Source organism: Echinops telfairi, unplaced genomic scaffold, assembly GCF_000313985.2.
Source record: "Echinops telfairi isolate 266 unplaced genomic scaffold, ASM31398v2 ScPeMD7_60;HRSCAF=208, whole genome shotgun sequence".
Taxonomy (NCBI): Eukaryota; Metazoa; Chordata; class Mammalia; order Afrosoricida; family Tenrecidae; genus Echinops; species Echinops telfairi.
In genome coordinates, this window is record NW_022103958.1 from 20,198,004 (window position 1) to 20,218,122 (window position 20,119).

Here is a 20,119-nt window from a genome sequence, read left to right on the forward strand (position 1 = left end):
TGCATACAGAAGGCACACTATCAGTTGGAACAAACATTCATTTTGGTATCCAAACTTTTATTCATTTTGGTGTATTATTTGGAAATGAGCATTTGTATGTTATAAGGAAAAACCACAAAAACAACAAAGCCACCGTAGAGTGGATGGACATTTGATCTCCGTTGGTCATGAAGTTGCTATGTTAAAATAAAAAGAAAGAATCCATGACCCACAAGCTCTGCCACAAATTTGAGATTTATCAAGATATATCGAATACTTCTACCCATCTGTTTATAGTTTATGGACCGAGGTTCCAAGTTTATGTCATTCCTGTGCATATAATTAAACCTGGAACAACATGCACTAGATTTATGTGAGAAATATCTGTTGGTTTTCCAAAGGTTGTTAACAGATGAAGTTTATGTGCAAAAAAGAAAAAAAAAAGGGGGTAAGATATAAATTCAAGGACGACAAAAAGTTGATAGCTAAAGCTAAAAGGTAGATTGTGTCTTCGATATAATACAATTTGTTTTATGTCAAAATGTAAGTATTTGTCTTCCCTAGAAATCCTCAGAATGATTTCTATAATAAAGTTAATTTCATTTATATTTGACAAGAATATGCTATAGCTGTTTTATACACATTTCCATGCAATCATACGGTTCTTTTTGGCCAGCAAAAGTTAATTGTTCTTAGATAGAGTTGTGTTACTGTTCACAGTCCAATCATTTTGTGCATCTAGAATTCATTCTTAATCAATTAAAAGTGCTTGCAAGAGTTTTAAACTTAAGTGTTTTGAAGTTGTTCACAACTACATATCAAAATTAATCATTGTTGATTGTAAAAAACCATGCCAAAGCCTTTGTATTTCCTTTATTATACTATTTTCTTTTTAACCGTATAGTGTGGTGTTGCAAATTTTGTTTTCATGATAGATGGACATTCTAAACCAACTGTTACTTTCCACACTCACTCTACTTTGAATCCTGGAGATCCTTGAAGAAATGCTTCTTGGAGAGTGTCCCTGAGAAGCCTGTTCGGAAGAGAATTCCACATAAAGCTGCACGCAGCCCTGTGTCCCTGCGTGCTCACAACAAATACACCAAATAGGAGTATTTCCCCCAGTTCCCCATTTCCTTGGAAAGCTTGGCCTAGAAATGATTTCACACTGCAACAAGCTATTAAATAGGAATTGTCTTTTCAATTAGGGTTGGCACTTTCAATCTGGGCACATTTCCATTGTCAGCCTGTTTTAACAGTGGTTTCACTGAAGTATATTCAAAAGTAGCTTTCTTCGAGAAGAGTCTCTGAAAGCTGTTGCCTTTCTCAAATAGGCAGCGCTCCCTTTTCTGTCTCCCTCCCCTTTGCACAAGAGGCATCATTTCCCATTGAACCACTACAGCTGTTCCTATTTGAATCTTGCTTTCTGTGTGGTTGTGGATGGGTGGAGGGGGGAGGCGGGGGAATGTTGCATGTCAAGGAATAATGAGCACAGACACATCAACAGACAACAACAAAGCGGACTGTGACTGGCCAGTGGGAGTTAAAGGCCTTCAGTCATTGGCAGCTTTAGCCAAACATCCCCAAATCTATGAAGCCGGGGTCCATTGTTGGTCAGTCGTTATTTGCAATGAAGCACAGAGCTGATCATGTTTAAAGTGGCAGCACGCAGGGCAGGAGTGCTTGAGCTCCAGCAAAGGATGGAAAGGGGGGGCAGGGGGGAGCCTTTGTTGAATGAAAAAGGGCCTGCCTCAGACATTTATTTCTGTGTGTTCTGTGCAACGTACAAGTCAATACAGATAAGTGCTCATCTGCAAACTTCAGCCAGGAGCCTGAGGGTTCTAGCAGTCTGGTTTACATATTTGCACAAGCAGAAACCTCTGGGGACACAGACACACTCCCCTGAATTGTACTCATTAATTACTCTTTAAAGGTAAATGATCAGCATACAGAAGTTAATTGGAGGATTTCGAAAGTCTTTGAGCTTAACGTCTACTGTTTTGTAGTTTAAGAATTATTTGTGAACAGAGAATGGCAATTCATCTCTTGGGACCTGCTATGAATTTAGGATTTTGTTCCATCAGAGCTACTGCACAGTCAGACAGCTTTCTAAGGTGATGGCCGCTTTTCCACACTCTGCCTGCACTGCACACACACTTCGCTAGTGGAGTGTGCACAGAGACACTGTTGCTACCGTTGCCCAGGCAGCTATTTCTTCCTCCTGACACTGTGCAGTCTGTATTCCCACAGGGACAAGTGCTGCGGGAGCTTTCAGAGAAGGGCTACGTGGGAGTGTGTGCACAGCCACTGCCTGCCTGGCATCTTCCCTGCAAGAAGGGATGGTTCTCCCCGGGCTGTGTTGTGGGTCAGAGTCAGGCAGGTGGTCCTGGCTGTCAGCTCTGTTGTGGAGAATTTGTAGACCTTGGAGAACTGTGTGGAGAGCTGGGTGCAGCAGCAGGGCCTGGGGGAAGGTGTGTGTGTGTGTATGTGAGCTGGGTGCAGGAGCAGGGCCTGGACAAAGGGGTGTGTTTGTGTATGTGTGTGTGTGTGTGCTGGGTGAAGGTGTGTGTGTGTGTGTGTGTTGTGTGTAAGCACCCAGGCACAGCCTGGTTCAGTGTGAGACAGCGGCTGCTCAGCTGCAGAAGCCCTCTGGTCCAGCAGGGTGGGAACAGCTGCCTTGCCTTCTGCCCTCTCCCTAGGGAGAGGAGCTGCCCTTCTGAAGGGAGCACTGGGTACTCTCCCAGGGACGGAGTGGCAGGCGCTGTGGGGGCAGGGCATGGACTTCATTGCTAAAATAATTTGTGTTGGCTTGTAAATTTACTGATAGGTTATCTTCCTACATTTATCCATGGAAACTCTGCAGGGAGGATTGGATGCTACCTCCCAGGGTGGAGGCCGTCTATCTTTGAGATGTCCTCAGTAGGAAGGTGGGACTAGCTAGCCAGACATTTTCTGCACATCTGCACTCCTTAAGAAGAGGTGAATAGAACCGGAACTGCAGGTCTACATAAAGCACATTCAAACTAAGAAGTTGTTACTGCTCATGCATTTCCAGAGTGTTCCCAGTCCTCTCCAAATCTGTGCCTCCTAACTCTTAGGTGGCAAAAAACTGGCTACTTCACAGAACCATTTCCTTCATTTGATCCTAAGGAGACTCCTTAAGATGGACCTATAGTGTTGTTATCTTAAGATTCAACTTTGTTTTCTAAATGTTGCTTATCCTAAGGTCAGTGTCTATTCTTTTGCTCTGCTCTTCATGTTAAAAATGGCTTTTCTTTGCTGTATAATAAGTTTGGCTCACTAGAGTCAAAGTCATACATAAGCTTCCTCTTTCTTGTTCTTCAGAATAAACCTCATCTGTCTTTTGCTTCGGTCTTGAGTGGCCAAAGCTCAGATGTACTGTTCAAAGTGCTGACGGTCATGAGTGTCTTGGAAAGCAGTAAAATGAAGGGTTAACAGTGACATTAGGATAAGGTGACCAGATTTTAACATTGGTAAAGCGGGACACCATTGATAAAACTCATATCCTGGAGAAATAGCCACATGGCAGCCGAAAACTGTATACCCTAGCTTGTCATGCATTCTTTCCAAAAGTCGGGACTTTTTAAAAATGCCGCAGGTCGCGGGAAAAATTGTTAAAAATTGGGACTGTCCCGCCAAAAGCGGGACGTCTGATCACCTTACATTAGGAATTGGCTTAAACTAATGAATAGGACTAGGCCCCTCCCCCTCTGTCTACCTGTGTGTGTGTGTGTGTGTCTGTGCATGTGTGTGTGTTTCTTCAAAACGGAAAGGTAGACAAGGAATTGGTGGCAGAATATTGCTCCCTTTGGAAGTAGTTTTGGTTTTGCTAGTGTTAGTATTTGAAGATCTTGGAGGTGGGGGATAGAGAAAAAAATGGGAAAGAGGAAGAGCAAGGTGGAATTTGTCTTGTGTCTATGAAATAGAGATTCAGATGGTCTTAGGACCTCAGCACCTGAGCTGACTGCAGTAGTCAAACTATTTCCCTCATGTTAAAGACAGGCAACTCTAGCGTAAGAAATGAACACCATCTATAGGGTCTTGAAGTTCACATCCTAGAACCATTTAAAAGGTATGGGATGCTTAGATATTATGTTTGACATTGCTCTTAAGTATTTATATCCTGGAGTCAAGTTGATAATTGGAAGAGTGCATCTGTTGACAGAGTCTATATTTCATAATGTATCGGATTGGTGGGGAGACCCACAGTCAGGGTTTGGGAGGTCAGTCTTTTTATGTATGGAAGGATGAGCACAAGGTACAGTGAACACTATTTCCAGAAGGAAGGAAAAGACAATTTTAGGGTGGGTTTTCATCTGGAGAAAACAGAAAATACACACCCCTCTCTCGGAGCTGTCCTCAGACTGCTGGGTGAATCAGAAGACAAAGCACTGGGATGTGACCTTTGGAAAACCCAGGTGCTCCCCTGTCCAAAACGCACTTTGAGTCTGGAGTTTCTTTTATATTTAAAATAAGGGTTCAAATATGGACCCTTGATTTTTACATTATTGATATCTTTGCAAAGCACGTCTGAGCTAGTCATCGGCCTTTAATTTTATAGACATGGTAGCTTGGGCAGAGAATCAAGGACCTATGGAGTATTTTGACAAGCAATTTACATATTTGATGACCTCACACTTCCTTTTCAGAGTCAAATGATAGGTAATTGTCCCGTGGTGTGTTTGTATAAAATGAGTCACAACACGGTAAGAAAGGGGTTAGCGTTATTAAAAGAAGAAACTGACTGAAACACTCATTTAAAGGGATTCAATGGCCTATAATGCTTTAAAAGAGACACAGCAGTGCCTTTTTGGAGTATCTGCACAACATTATTTATTGTCTACAGACTAAATTGATTTTTTTGAAGTTGCTTTAAATTTTAAAAACACCAAAAAAATTTTTAAAAAAACACCTTTGCTTAATATAAAAGCCCTTTATTTTTAACTGACAGATCGGTTCTGAAACTTTATTTTGAAAAGAAAATGGGGGAAGAATTTGTCTTTAGAATTAAAAGGAGTTAAAAAAAAACCCCAAACTAGGCATTCTTAAAAAAAAAGAAAAAGGAGAAACCTGATTTTTAGTACTAATGAAATAGAGGGTGACAAAATAGTTGTCTTTTTGATTTTGATCACAAAAAATAAACTGGTAGTGACAGGATATGATGGAAAGATTTGACATCCTGGCAAATCACTGTCATGGATTCAATTATTTCAATTCTGAATAAAAGCTGTATACACTATGTGTTTATGCTACAGTGGGTTTTTTTTTTAAAATGACTGGCATTCATCATACTGGTTAGACAGTTTTAAAAAATCTAGTCTTTGTTTTCTACAATGTTGTCAAGAACAAATAAAGTATAATTCGTGGTATATTAAAAGCACACTACTTTGAAAAAATGCTAGTTTTAACAGCATCAAGATACTCCAACCTAATTGAAAATGTATTTGGGAAATTACAATTCCATGGGTGTTAAACAGCTTTTTACAAATTGAGACTCCACTTAAATGTGCAAATTACCTTGAAGTTTCACTTTTCATGATTTACCAAAGTTTTTGAGTGCCTGAGTGTGCCATGCACGTTGACAGGAGGGCATGTTGATAGGGGGGGATCTTTGCATCCTGAGCCACAGTTGGAAATTAAAGATGCGTTCCCCTGACCCAATGGGAAGCTGAGCTGGTTTCATTTGTTGACTTTGCTTCAGACTCATCTTTTGTAGACATCTCTCCCCAGGCTTTGGTACATGTGTTCCCCCCCTATCCCAGCACTAATATAGCTGTCAGTTTGCATTTCAATCCTGAATTATGATGTTGACATAATTTCATATGCTGACTTCAATCGTTTGGGATTACCAAGCAGAACACCATTCTTCCTTGTTCTCTGCTTTCTGTCACTCACGTTCTTTGTATTTATTAATCACCCAGGCCAGCTATCTTCAATAGTGTTTTGATCCCCAAATATTATTTTGTCTTTATCAATTTAATAGCAAGATAAATCCATTTCATTACAGCCTTTGTGCAAACGAATGCTTGCATTTCTAAAGGAAACCTTGTTGTTTGGTGGCGAGTGCCTTTTTATTATTATTTTTTAAAATCATTTTATTAAGGGCTAATACAACTCTTATCACAATCCATACATACATCAATTGTGTAAAGCACATTTGTACATTCATTGCCCTCATCATTCTCAAAACATTTCCTCTCCACTTAAGCCCCCTGGCATTAGGTCCTCATTTTTCCCCTCTCTCCCTGCTCCCTCCTCCCTCATGAGCCCTTGATAGTTTATAAATTGTTATTTTGTCATATCTTGCCCTGTCCGACGCCTTCCTTCACCCACTTTTCGGTTGTCTGTCCCCCAGGGAGGAGGTCACATAATCGGTTCCCTCTTTCCCACCCACTCTCCCTCTACCCTCCCCGTCTCGCCACCCACACCACTGGTCCTGCAGGGCTCATCTGCCCTGGATTCCCTGTATTTCCAGTTCCTATCTGTACCAGTGTACATCCTCTGGTCTAGCCAGACTTGCAAGGTCGAATTCGAGTCATGGTAGTGGGAGCGGGGAGGAAACATTTAGGAACTAGAGGAAAGTTGTATTTTTCATCGTTGCTACATCGCACCCTGACTGGCTCGTCTCCTCCCCAGACCCCTCTGCAAGGGGATCTCCAGTGGCCTACTCATGGGCTTTGGGTTTCCACTCCGCACTCCCCCCATCATTCACTATGGTAAGATTTTTTGTTCTGATGATGCCTTATACCTGACCCCTTCAACACCAGGTGAGTGCCTTTTTATAAATGCAAGAGAAAACAGGTTTTTCACAGAACATTTTGAATTCCATCCTGCTGCCCGTAGCCTGTGCTTCTCAGTGCTGTGGGGTGAGGCACACCGATGAGCAAGAAATGGTAAAGGCATCTGCGTTTCTGATCTGTCACTTCCCTTTATTAAAAATAAAATGGTACAGTTCCTCCAAAGGGGGCACAAAACATTTTAAATGGAAGTATTTCTGCTGTACTACTTCTGTATAAAAAGTTGTTTCTTTTACAAAATTGAAGAGATTGGGGGGCGGGGGGAGGAAGCGGGGCTCTCTGCTTTACAATCCTGAGTGTTTTCTCTTTTGAAGGATTGGAGGGTCAACTCATTAAGAAAAATATTTACATAAGCTATTAGCAATCATAATTAGGGTGTCATATCATTCTGCATACAACGGCTAAGGAGAACTCGCTAGAAGTCCAGGTGCTTCTTGCCTCCGGCCATCATGCCACAGCCTGGGCCCCGCCGCGTGGCGGATTCCGCCGCATCCTGTTTGCTTGAGCGGCTCACTGTGTCTGACAAGTCCGGGGGCAAATGCAGGCGCTATGGCAGGAGATTTCAGAAGGAAGAAAAAAAAGAACAAAAAATTAATTTTGCTTTCACTAGCACACTTCAGAATACAATATTATGCTCTGTTGATCAGCATTTAGTCTTGCATATAAAATTCCTGCTAAAACAATTCTTGAGAGTGAAGCCCAATATAATCACAGCCTACTCTAACTAGATTTTTACAAATTACAGCCGTTGCAGAAACCGGACCAAGAATCCTAGTGGGGCATTTTCAGCGTCGAGACCTAAGTGTGTTAAGGGTTCTCCTCATCTGAAGTAGAAATGAAAACACATGTAAACGGACAATAGAAGCATACTTGGAAATGGTCGCAGAAATAATGGTGGAGTTGCTTTGTGGGGCTTGGCTTTGTTTTTTGCCAAAATACTAGTTTTCAATCTCATACAGCTTTTCACCAACTATGGGTTCTCACCAGTGCTGGTTTCCTGTTGTCTCTCTGTTGACCTGCAGGCTCTATCTCAATGCTCGTTTCTCTAGGGAGCTACACGATTCAAGAGAGTGATGCCGCGGCCAGCTACCAGCCGATGGGCCAATACTGTGACAGGGTCCAGTCGGTCCGCGATGTGATTAGGACAGCCTACTCGAGTTTAGGTCCATGCATGACGGCAGGTTATGTTTTCCTCCCACCTCAATCGTGTTTCTGTAGACACAGATCGCTTTAAGCAGGCCAAAGTAACCAACCATAATTACAGAACCACGAACTGTGGGTGGGGAGAAGTCTTCCTTGTTCAAAAGAACGCTTCGTGTTCTCAAGGGGCTCTCTATCAAATTCCTTTAGACATTCCTGCTGTGTGATGCACCCAGTGGGTGTGCAACGCGAAAGGTCAGGTCGGTTGGGGCCCTCATTGATGACCAACCAACGGCTTCTCTAAGTGAACTGGTCCGGAGAAGACCCACGTGAAATCTTTCATTTGGAAAACTTTCTTTGCTATCAAAAGGATGGGGTGAGGTGGGAGGGAGAGAAGAGGAGAGGGGAACCTTTTTATTCAAAATATTGTGGTCCACAAGCACATGTTCTAGCTAGCTTTTTTGGTTTTTTTGGTCCCTGATGAAAGGCTTGTTTATTGTCATATAAATGCAAGCTGTGTGCAAAGAATCAAAATACTGAACAACACTTAAAATAATTTATAAACATATTCCTTCTTGATTTGCATCTGCTTGCAATTACTTTTTAATTCAATGATCTAGGGTGAAATGTGCCATTGGTTTACTTATGGCTAACCAAAATGTCGGGAAGGCTAAGATGGTCATGTTCACACAGTAGTATTTACTTAGCGCCCAGCTGGCTACATATTAAGTCTGTTTCTTTAATGCAAAAACAATGAACAAGAGAAAAAGTTCAAATGAAGCCAGATTTGTTTCTTCCAGAGAATTCTTTCCTTTCTTTAGCACTATGGACCTAGTTTGTTCCAGAAAAGATTTAAAGCAGAAGCCAAAGCCTGACACCCTCAGGAACCCTTACATGCAGGCCTAATTCTGCAGTCTGAGGCTGCAAATGTCTCCGTGGTGGTAGCTCTGTCGATGTCCTATAATGATGTGAGTGAGAGGAAGAGGGCTTTAGGTATATGTCTGAGGGTTTTTTCCCGTTAACTTATTACATTTTTTCTTTAATTGGGAATTAGGTGACGGTTTGCAGAGCAGCTCGTGGTCTGACATTAACCGATTCACACAGATTTTGTTTCCATGAATTCCCCGCTGCCCCCTCAAGACACCAGCACTCATTCCGCGTTCTCCCTGGAGACAAGCCTGCGTTTTCACCTTTCTTTGAGGTCTTCCCCCTCCCCCACAATGTTCTCTCCATTGATTGTGATGTTGTGTATTGCCCAGTTGTGATTATTATTATCGTCTAATCATTTTATTGAGAGCTCTTACAGCTTTTCTAACAATCCATACATCGATTGTACCAATTACATTTGTGCCTGTGTTGCCATCATCATTTCCAAAGTATTTTCTTTCTACTTGAGCCCTTGGTATCAGCTCCTCTTTAATTCCCTCCCTCCCACCCTTGTAAACCCTTGATAAATGATAAATACTTGTTATTTTCATATCTCACACCGTCCACTGTCTCCCTTCCCCCATGTATTTGTTGTTCATCCTCCTCTGGGAGGGGAGGGAGTAATTCATCGATCATGGCGATCACCTCACAAGGTCTTTCTTTCCGGTCAGCTATTGTGGATGAGTCGAGGAGAGCTGGCTAGGGCATGTGCATGGCGGGAAGGCTATCTGAACCTAGAAGAACAGTCACTATAAATAAACGTGTGTGGAAACCTTTGTCAGACCTCACAAAGATGGTGTTGGATGATGGTTCAGCTGCTCACAGTTTACCACCCTCCCAAACCTGGGCCTTCCGAAAGGACATGTGGACAGAGTCCCTCCCTCCTCCCCCTCCATTTTCTCACAACTGTGCAAACAAACATGACGGAATGCACAGGTAGCCCTCACAAGAAACCATGAAGTTACATGTGCAAGAACGGCAGAGAAGAGGCAGAAACTGTGGTGGAGGAAGAGGCCCGGGAAGAAGCTTCCTGGAGGTGGGCTTTGAGCTGGACCAGCATGCAAGGACCTGGCTTATTAGATGGAGCAATGGTGATCTGCTCCCCACCAGAACTCGAAGATGAAGGTGCGTCAGAAAGGTCCTGGGAAAATTCCATTATCTTTCCATTAGCTTTTGGAAGTCCTTCCCCTGCCCCTGCCCTTGCCCCGCTGCCTACTCCCCGATATCGCTAAGATTATGAGAAGCCCTTGGTTTTTGCCCTTCAGGGTCATATTCTGCTGATAATCTCAATGCAGAAACTAGCTTCCTTTTTCTCTATTGAAGTAGCATGCTACAATTCATTTCAGGGGCATACCTATTTGCTTGTGGACTGGCTAAAAATGTCCCTTCTTTTTCTCTGGGCAATGAGTGTGAGCCAGTTGGCTGAAAGCCCTTCACAGCAAAAGTAGCTAAATGTGACATTGTTGACATGCTTGGACATCTTTCAGGTTGAATGGCTTTGAAGGGAAGTCAAATATCGTTTGTGTGCAACTTCTGAGCACCACATTTTTGGGTGGCATGAGTAAATGCTCCTAACCTAATGGCACGCTGGAAAGGCTACTTGCCTAGTCAGGCTCTCTGCAGAAGCCCAAGGATGGCCCTTTGCCATTTCTGCCTGGTTTCTTGATTGTCACTTGAACAAGCGCACGATGCCATCGAGAGTCCCCAGCAGTTGGTTTTCCCCTTCCTTTCGGAGCCGCCCCCTGTGCCCGTGTCAGTGCGATGTGAAGCGGCGAGGAAGAAGGAGCGCGCAGGTTCCAGGCTTGCCAGGTGTGCCGGGACGGCTCCTCAGAGCCTTCCACCGCATTTGCACATTTGACACTGAGTGTTCAGATGCTGCTGCACCCCAGATCTGTCTCCTGAAGAAACACGCTGAGCGGAGCGCTGCCGAGGAGGGTGACCTCCTTTTGAGGAAAACGCCAGGGCTGTGGGTGTAGGCCTTGAGGTCTCTTGCAATGGTTTAAATACCGATCATACGATTTTGGAAACAAACCAACCCCAAACACCACAAAACCCAATTCTTAACCTTGTCAACCAAATGAAGGCATTTACCCCTCTCATCTTATACCTGGCAGGGCCCAAAAGGAAACAAAACAACAACAAAAGACCGACCCCAAAGTTGCCTTGAGCAGACACTATTAACACCCCCCACCCCCCCACCCCCTGATTCTAAGTGGAAAGAACAGAATTGCTGATATACGAGATCCTTCTAGGGCGGGCTGCCTATATTTGCCCATTAATGCTCATCTGAAATGCTGAGCTGTATTATTTTTATTTTTATTAGTTTTATTGGGGGCTCTGACATTTCTTATCAGAATCCATACAGTCACCGTGTGTCAAGCACATTTGCACATATGCTGATCTGTATTTAGGAAGAGGAATCTGGGAAAGGTGTGACAACTCCCAAGCTGCCCCCCTCCCCCTCTCCCAAGGCCGGGGTGATAGGCAGCAACCCACAAGATGAATGTGATGCCACCTAGAGGGGAAAGCAGAAGGCTGGTGACATACTCTGGCTCCCGCCAAAGGCACCTTTAGGTCCCTACAAAGCCCAGCCAGGGAGGGAGCAATGAAAGCAATGTACTCTGAGGGTCTGGTGTACTGAGCAGAGTCGGACTTGGGGGACTCTTTCCTCTCTGTCTCTTTTTGGGTTTAACAACAAGGCTACTACGAGCCAGAATCATTAACTAGATGGGTAGAGCCCCCTCCCCCACCGTGGTCACGGAATATATTCTACTCCTGTCTGCTTCCATTGTCACAAAGGACTGGATTTCCTGGCTCACAGGTTCCCTCCCTAATTCCTTTTCTCCCGGCCTGCCAGACCTGTGCTAGGTGCTCACAGTTCCCAGACAGACGGGGCAAGATAATGAATCTAGATTACACCTGGACTTGAGACAAATTGCAGGTAAATACCCATTAAAATAAGTTTAATCAATTTATATTTTCATATTTTGCCAAGACCAAAGCACCAGGCACTGTTTGTTTTCTGAAAACAATTGATGTATGACATTTTAACCCTTAGTAGATGAACAGGGATCTGTTGTAAGCTTTTAAACATTTTCTTTGACGTTTCCTGACAAGCCACAATTTTTATTGCTCAGAAATCAATGTTATCATTTTAAAGGATGTAGTGGAGATTTTTCTTTCTTTTTCCTTTGAAACATAGCCAACTGAAATGAAAATTTGTAAACACCTGAGAACAGATCCGCTCCACATTTGGTCCCTTAAAGGCAGCCAGGTACTGGCGCTGGAGGGGGAAGTGGGGCACCTGGCTGCCACTCCCTCGTCGTCGAGTGACCCTGAAGTAGTCAATCCTCTCTGAGGCGCACCGTCCTCAACGAGAGGACACTCACTGCTTCCACCCTGTGCTCCAGGCTGGTGTCCTTGCTCTTTCTTGGGCAGCAGGAAGAAGAAAAGGAACAAGAAGGCAAACCCTAGAAGTTGGAGCCCTGACTCTCACTCATGCCCAGAGCTTAGATGTGGCTACCTCTGGCCACACAGAGATGGGCAATGTTTAAAACTGCGTAAACAAGGTTTTACATGTATTCAAGAAGAGGAAAACAAATATATTACTACGGAATTATGAGCAAGTGGACATTGGATAGAGCGCTTTGTTACAGGGAATCTGAGAACAGGGCCATGACAAAATGATCCCTATCTGGAAGCATTGGTCGCTTTGCGAGAGCAACTGACAACTTGGGGCTCCGTTCTCCATCTTCATTCCTGACCATGGGGGGGATGCAGACCTGATGCCCACCCCAGAGGGCTGTGCAGACCCTCTCTGTCTACGTACAGAAAGCGTGAGTTTGCCCTCTCCTTTTGGAATGAGTAATTTCCTTTCAGAGTATTGTGAGCTGATTGTGTTCTTAAAAAAAAAACCACAACAACCTAGTAATCACAATTCATGTACCTGTGAATGTGACCTTATTTAGGAAAGCAGGGCATTGCTTTCAAGACTTTTATCAATTACATCATACAAGGGTAGGATGGGTCCTAGTCCTAATCCCCTCGACGTCTCACTGCCATTGATTCTGATTCTTAGCGATGCTACAGGACAGGGTAGAACTACCTCAGTGGGGCTCAGAGGCTGTCAAGTTTTAGGAAGCAGAAAGCCTCATTTTCTCCTATGGTGGATTTGAACTATTGAGGTTGTGGTTAGCAGCTCAATAATTTTTCTTTAAATCATTTTATTGGGGGCTCGTACAATTCTTATCACAATCCATACACACATCAATTGTGTCAAGCATATTTGTACATTTGTTGCCATCATTATTCTCAAAACATTTGCTTTCTACTTGAGCCCTGGTCCATTATCTTTTTTTTTAGCAACTCAATTTATAACCCAAAATGCTCCTGTACTTGTGGAGTACTGATTTATAAGAGGGGAGCACAGGCATGGAATAGTCACGCCAGGGAGAAGGCACTATGGACGGATGATGTAACAGTTAAGGAACTCCTAGCAATGCTCAGACCACCAGAAGCTGAAAGAGACGAGGAAAAATGTTCTTTTAGAGTGCAGAATTGCTGATACCCTGAAATCAGACAAAAACTTTGTCCTTTCAATCCACTCACTTTGTTACATTGTGTTATGGTGACTCCACGAGAATAAGGCATACAGGCTGAGACACAAGAGAAAGATGAAGTGAGTTGGTTGTATTCATCCTCACTCTATCTCTATTAGTTCTTTATAGGATGCAGAAGATGTTTCAACTTTTTTTTCTTGATTCTTCAGCTAAGGCAGCAGAAGAGTATTGTGCACATTACACCGAGCCACAACTGTTAACAGAACTAGTCCAGAATGTCACAGGTCTGGGGCAAAGGATCAAACCGGACTGGGTAGGTGTGAGCAAGGTGGGTCTCTCAGGTATTCATAGCGATCGAATGGCGACGGAAGTTCTAGAACCATAGACGGTAGGCAGCATGCAGTCAAACACTCGCAGCAGTGTCCCGGCCTCAGGCACTCCATATTCCTGCAGCTGTGGCTTCTGAAGGGGCACCCGGTTGGTGTACTTGGACCTCTGCCTCACCTTTCTTCTCTGCGCTTCAGTCTGCGCATTCTCTTCTTGCTCCCCTTGGCTCTCAAGGTTCTGAGGTTTCTAACAAGATGGCACTGAAGCCAAGTTCAACTTATAAAAAACTATTATGTGCTACTCTGTAATTACCTTTTTTGGACATTATTACATTTATATTCTGTAAGTATTACTTTATTATAATGCAACATTACATTGTAATTAGTATACATTGGTAAACATTTTGCAACATGAAAGATGCATCTGCCTAATTTTGAGGACTTTCACATTATTCTCCTATTTAATAGGCCAGTGGAAAGAATGCCAGACCTCAAATTTTGCTCTTTTTGAATTGGCAAGTGTGCATTTGGTGGAGGACAGCTATTTCTGGAAAAATGTCTACCAAACATGGTCAGGTTTTAGGGCTAGTGTGTTTCAGGTCCAATGAATTCTTAGGGTTCAACATAGTTTTGTTGAATGCCATCATCCTTCCATGTCCTTAAAATATGACTTAGTTCTTTCTGAATAATCTGAGATTAAACCCTTACAGCTGCACTCTGTGAGTACTAGTACATTGCCTGTTGAAAAATGCTCAGGTGTACACTTTTTTTGGCTGTCAATTATATCTGAACTGTTGATTCTTTTAAAGAACCAGGTTTTTGCTGCATTGAATTTTTGTATTACTCTCTTGTCTTACCACTTGCTTAACTCTGCCCTGATTTTTATTATTTCTTTTCTTTTGCTATTGTAGGGGTTGTTCTGTTGACTCTATTCTAGTTGCTGGAGGTTTTGTGATAGCATATCAGTCATAAGTCTCTCTTCCTTTTTCATAAATGCATTAATCGCTATCTAGCTTCCCCTGATAACTGCTTTTGCTGTATTGCATAGGTTTTGGTACATTGTATTCTTGTTCTCATTAGTTTCTATAAACTTCCTAATTTCCTCTATAATCTGGGCCAGTATTCATTTGTGTTGCAGAAGATCATTATAAATCCTCCAGTTGTTTGTCCTTGTTTTTCTGGTCATCCTTTTGATGATCTCAAATTTTATGGGGAGGTGGTCCAAGAGGGATGTTTGAGTGATTTCTATGTGTTTAAATTTACTCAGGCTTAACTTGTGTGCCAAGCATTTGGTCTATTTTTGAAAATGAGCCATGCACACTTGAAAAGAATGTGATTTTTTTTTTTTTTTTTTGCATTTGGATGGAGACATCTATAAATGTCCCTCAGGTCCAGTTGCCTAATTGTAGTGTTTAGCTCTGTAGCCTCCTTGCTGAGCTTCTTTCCCATTGATCTATCTTTCTCTGATAGTGGTGTATTAAAGTCACCTATTAAGATTGTTGAGTCTGTGATTTCTTTGTTCATTTTTTGAATAGTTTGATGGATTTCACAGGTCTCTTGTTTGGGGCATATATATTTAATATGCTTACTGGTTCCTGGTCTACTGATCCTTTGAGCATTATATAGTGCCCCTCCTTGTCTCTTGTTATAGTTTACACCTTGAGGTCAATTCTGTTGGAGATTAGGATGGCAACCCCTACTTTTTTTAAGTTGCCATTTGCCTGGCATATTTTCCATCAGCTTTTTATTTTTAGTCTATTTTTGTCTGTGAGCTTAAGATGTGTCTTTTGGTGCCTTGACTTCTGTATGGAGTTGAGCTATATGGTGGTTTTCTGCTTGTGCTTGGTGCTTGTTGGTTATCTGACCAGAATGAGTTGGCACGGGTTTTCCACAGCATTGGGTGTCTTATGGCCTATTCTTTGAGAAGACATAATGTGTGCATAAGCAAATGTGGTGAAGAAAGCTGATGGTGCCTGGCTATTAAAAGATATAGCGTCTGGGGTCTTAAAGGCTTGAAGTTAAACAAGCAGTTCTCTAGCAGAGAAGCAACAAGCCCACATGGAAGAAGCACACCAGCCTGTGCGATCATGAGGTGTCAATGGAATCAGGTAACAGGCATCAGAAACCCCAAAACTAACAAATAAAACATATTGTTGAGAATAAGGGGGCCATAGCAGAGACCCCAAACCCATCTGTAGACAATAGGACATGCCCTCACAAAATGGTCACAAGGAAGGGATGAGTTAATCAGGGTGCAGGATAGCATTGATGAAATATACAACATTCCTTTGGCTCTTTCAGGCTTCCTCATCCCCCAATGTCATGCTAGACAGAAGCATGTACACTGGTACAGATAAGTGCTCACAACATAAGGAATCCAGGTCAGATACACCCCTCAGAGCAGAATTGGGAGTAGTGATACCAGGAGGGTAGGGAGAAGGTGGTGAGAGGGGAGGAAGGGGGAACCAATTGCAATGAACAACGCATAATTCACCCCCAGGGGGCCAAACAACAGAAACGTAGGTGAAGGGAGACAGTGGTTGGTGTAAGACATGAAAACAATAATTTGTAAGTTATCAAGGGGTCATAAGGGTCAGAGGGAGGGAAAACAGCAGAGCTGATATCAAGGGCTCAAAATCGAAAGTAAATGTTTAGAAAAGTGATGACAGCAACTTATGTACAAATGTGCTTGAAACAATTGATGTATGGAATATTATAAGAGCTGTAAGAGCCCCCAATAAAATGATTAAAAGAAAAAGTGTGACTTGTGAAAAGGTGTGTTTGTCTGTGGCAGAGAGTGCTAGCTTACTCCCAATATCTTTCCTTCCTCCTTGTTGGCTAGTAACAGCATCCCTGACTATGAAGGGGCTCACAGTCTCCTAACATAAAGGTTCCACTTCTCAGTTTCCCTTGCCATTAGATGAGGCTGAGGGATCAAATGCTTTTGATTGTTTTCCTGGCCCCTTCATTGAAAACAGGTGTTATGGTCAGCTTCAGGGTCAGGTCATAAAAGAGAAGGGTATTATCCATTTCCTCTTTCTCTTCGTATTACTAGTATACTTCGGCGAGAGAGGCCCCTCTCTGGCACCTGGGTCATCCCTCTTAGTGCCTCCCACCATAGGGAGAGGGATTACAGAGCTAAAGGGATATGCTCACTTAGAGCTTTTCTCGACTTTGAGGAAAGCTTGGTACTCAAGACCATAGAATATCCTGTCCAAATGGCCATAGAACCTGCACTTGGAGTTTCCTCTCCAGGTTTGTCCCCCAAGGGTGAACTGTGTTGTTGGATGTGCGCTGGGTGTCTATAAGCATATCTGTGAGGCCCCCTGGGTGGGAAGGAAGCAAGGGGTGGGCTGTAGGCCAAATCTCGGCATTTTAGAGCAGAATGTTAAATTTAAACCTGGTTTCCTAGAAAGCGGAAAGCGAGTTTTGAGAATGAGGGCAGCGAATATATAAGTGTGCTTTACACAATGGATGTATGTGTTTCCAGTTCCCATCTGTACTGCTGTGCATCCTCTGGTCCAACCAGGTTTGCAAGGTAGAATTGGGATCATGATAGTTGGTGGGAGGAAGCATTTAAGAACTAGAGGAAGGTTGTGAGTTTCATTATTGCTACATTGAACCCTGAGTGACTCTTCTCCTCCCCACTACCGCCCTGCAAGGGATGTCCAGCTGTCCACAGGTGGGCACTGGGTCTCCATCACGCACTCCCCTCATCCACAATGATAGGAAGGCAAATCTTACACCAACCAAGTCATAGATCTATGGGAAATGCTGGGAAAATCCAGAATATTGCTGTGCAAATTGCTTCTTGCCACTTTAGCCAAGCCATTTCTAAAACACAAACTTCAGGCTAGAGCTATAGAGTTGGCAAGAAGAAATGGGAAGGAATAGAACTCTTTTCAAAGAGGTGCGGCAGCTCCCAAGGTAAATTGATTGACAGCTGGTTAATTTGGGGCTTCACAGGATTGTAAAAACCCAGCCTTTTCTGTATCTGTACACTGAAGCCGACAATCTTTGCAGGAGCTGTCTGTGCCCCCAGCTTTTGTTAAATATTGTTCATTAAGACCTGGCCTGAACAATGGGAGCCAGCTCAGAGACAAGGGTCAGATGAAGGGTGTTGCCTTCCCACCCAGGTTTATTATTTCAGATGGCTCAAGGTAGCTATGAAGAAGATGAAAGAGAGAGGCGAGTCTAATAGGTAAAGAAGGAGAGTAGGTAGTCAGCATCCATTCCAACTGCTTTCTGGTATCCCTCCCTGTATGGAACTCTATGGATTAGGTTTAGCTATTTAGATGTATCCATACTAAATTGTCAAGGACTTCTTCTTGGATCTACCATCAATGCTCATGGCTGTAGCACTCTATTTGGGTAAATCTGCTGCATGATGCCTCTTTAGAGTGTTGATAAACAAGACGTTTACTTTGAAGACTAATGTGCGCCTGACCCCAGCCATGGTATTTTCAATCATCTTATATTCATGTGAGATTTGTACATTGAATAAAAAAGGCTGAAGAAGAATAGATACATTTGACTTATGGTGGTGGTGAATAAAGCACCATGAAATGCCAAAAGAGCAAACAAATCTGTCTTGGTAGAAGTGCAGTCAGAATGTTCCTTAGAAGCAAGGATGGTAAGACTTCATCTCATGTACTTTGGACATGTTATCAGTGGCAACTAGTCCTTGAAAAAGGACATCATACTTCGTAAAGTAGTGGGGCAGCGAAAAAGAGCAAAACTCTCAACACGAAGGGGTACACAAAACCCCCCTGGAATTGTACTGGGTGGAGTGGAGCCTTCATAGCACACATTTTTCATGTTAGGTGAGCATCAAGCAACCTGCTCTGAGTTAGTGCACCCAGTGGCACCGCCTGGGAAGGTTCTCTGGTCACAGTGAATATTTTCATGAAAGCAGTTTCACTGGAACCTCGTTTTTTTCTGATGGTCAATTTAAGAAAACAGTGTACGGCTGTGAAATTTTGTTTCCTGCTCGGGAAAAATGATGCAGAAACGGTTGTGATGTTGAACAGTTTACAAGCACAGGGCTATGGGAAAAACTCAAGTGTATGAATGGTTTTCTTGTTTCAAAAAATATATAAAATGTCGATTAATGGCAAACCAACCCACCCTTCCTTCCTTCCTTCTTTCCTTCCTTCCTTCCTTCCTTCTTTGTCCCCAAACCTTGTTTCAAAACCTTGTTTTGGATGTCTGTCAACTTCTTGAACAGACAAAAATGTTGATTGTGTAGTGCATTTGGAGTTAGTTTCACCAGGCCAGACTGTTAATCAAGCTTTCTATTTAGATGTTCTGAAAAGACAGCATGACAGTGTGTGACAGAAAAAAAAAGGCCTGATTTGTGTCAGATAGGGGACTGGTTTTGCCACGACAATGTACCTGCTCACGCAGCCAACTCAGTACGCCAGTTGTTGGCAAAAACCAACATGTCTCTCTTCCCCACCCATCTGACTACCTGATCTTGCTCTGCGCGACTTCTTTTTGTTTCCTCGAAGAAAGAGGGACATGAAAGGAAAGCATTTGACAATGTAGAAGAGGGGAATCCAAAAACGAGGGAGGTGCTGTCAGCCAAACAAACAGATAAGTTTGGAAAATATTTCCAAGAATGGAATTGCAGATTTGACAGATGTATAAGGTTGTTTTGTAAACAAATTTAAAACATGGCTTTGGGTGGGGGGAGAAAAAAATCTGGTTATTTTGGTACCCCTTTGTAAGAGGGATTGACACAGTGGCTGCAAACATGGACTTGAGCTCGGCAACGGTTGAGGAAAGGGGTGTTTTGTTCTCTGGTACACAGGGTTGCTTTGAGTCAGATCTAAACTTGCCAGCACCTAACACATGCAACAATGACACACTTAATTTGGAATTCCTGGGTGGCAACAATGGTTACCCCACTCGGCTGTTAACTGAAAGGTTGCAGGCTTGAGTCCACCCAGAAGTGCCTATGAGAAGCCAGCTCTTGGAGGTCTGGAGCACTGGTTCTGCTTGGCTACACATGGGTTGCCAGGGGTCAGGATTAACTCGATGGAAACTAGTTTGGGGCTGGCAGTAGAGTTGGGAGGTGGGAGACACGGTTCTGCTCCTTTGACTGTTGCAGCTGCTCAGTGTTATTGTGGAAACAATAACTGTCATGCGTCCGTGCTCCAGTGACTAGTTAGTAGCTTCACTGGAGTTGAGAGGTAGCTATAGAAGCGTCCAGACAGCGTGACAAGATAGCATCATGAGGTCACAAAGCAGTCACAGTGATGGCAACGGGACCCCACAAGTATATGCTTTCAGCTAATCGAATAGCTGAGTGGTGGCAGCCTCCCCAGTTCAGGCCTTCTGGACTGTGGTAGGGGCAGCAGCTTTCCTG

The 20,119-nt window shown here is 43.2% G+C and overlaps 1 protein-coding gene across 1 annotated transcript in view; it reads right to left on the reverse strand.

Annotated features, from left to right (window-relative positions):
• Positions 1-6,904: 6,904 nt before the first annotated feature.
• Positions 6,905-20,119, reverse strand: part of ELP4 (elongator acetyltransferase complex subunit 4) — a 255,782-nt gene continuing 242,567 nt past the window's right edge. Inside the window, exon 10 of the mRNA XM_004708262.2 lies at positions 6,905-7,344. Coding sequence (XP_004708319.1) covers positions 7,213-7,344 — 132 coding nt within the window. The 3' untranslated portion in view covers positions 6,905-7,212. The remainder of the gene's footprint in view (positions 7,345-20,119) is intronic.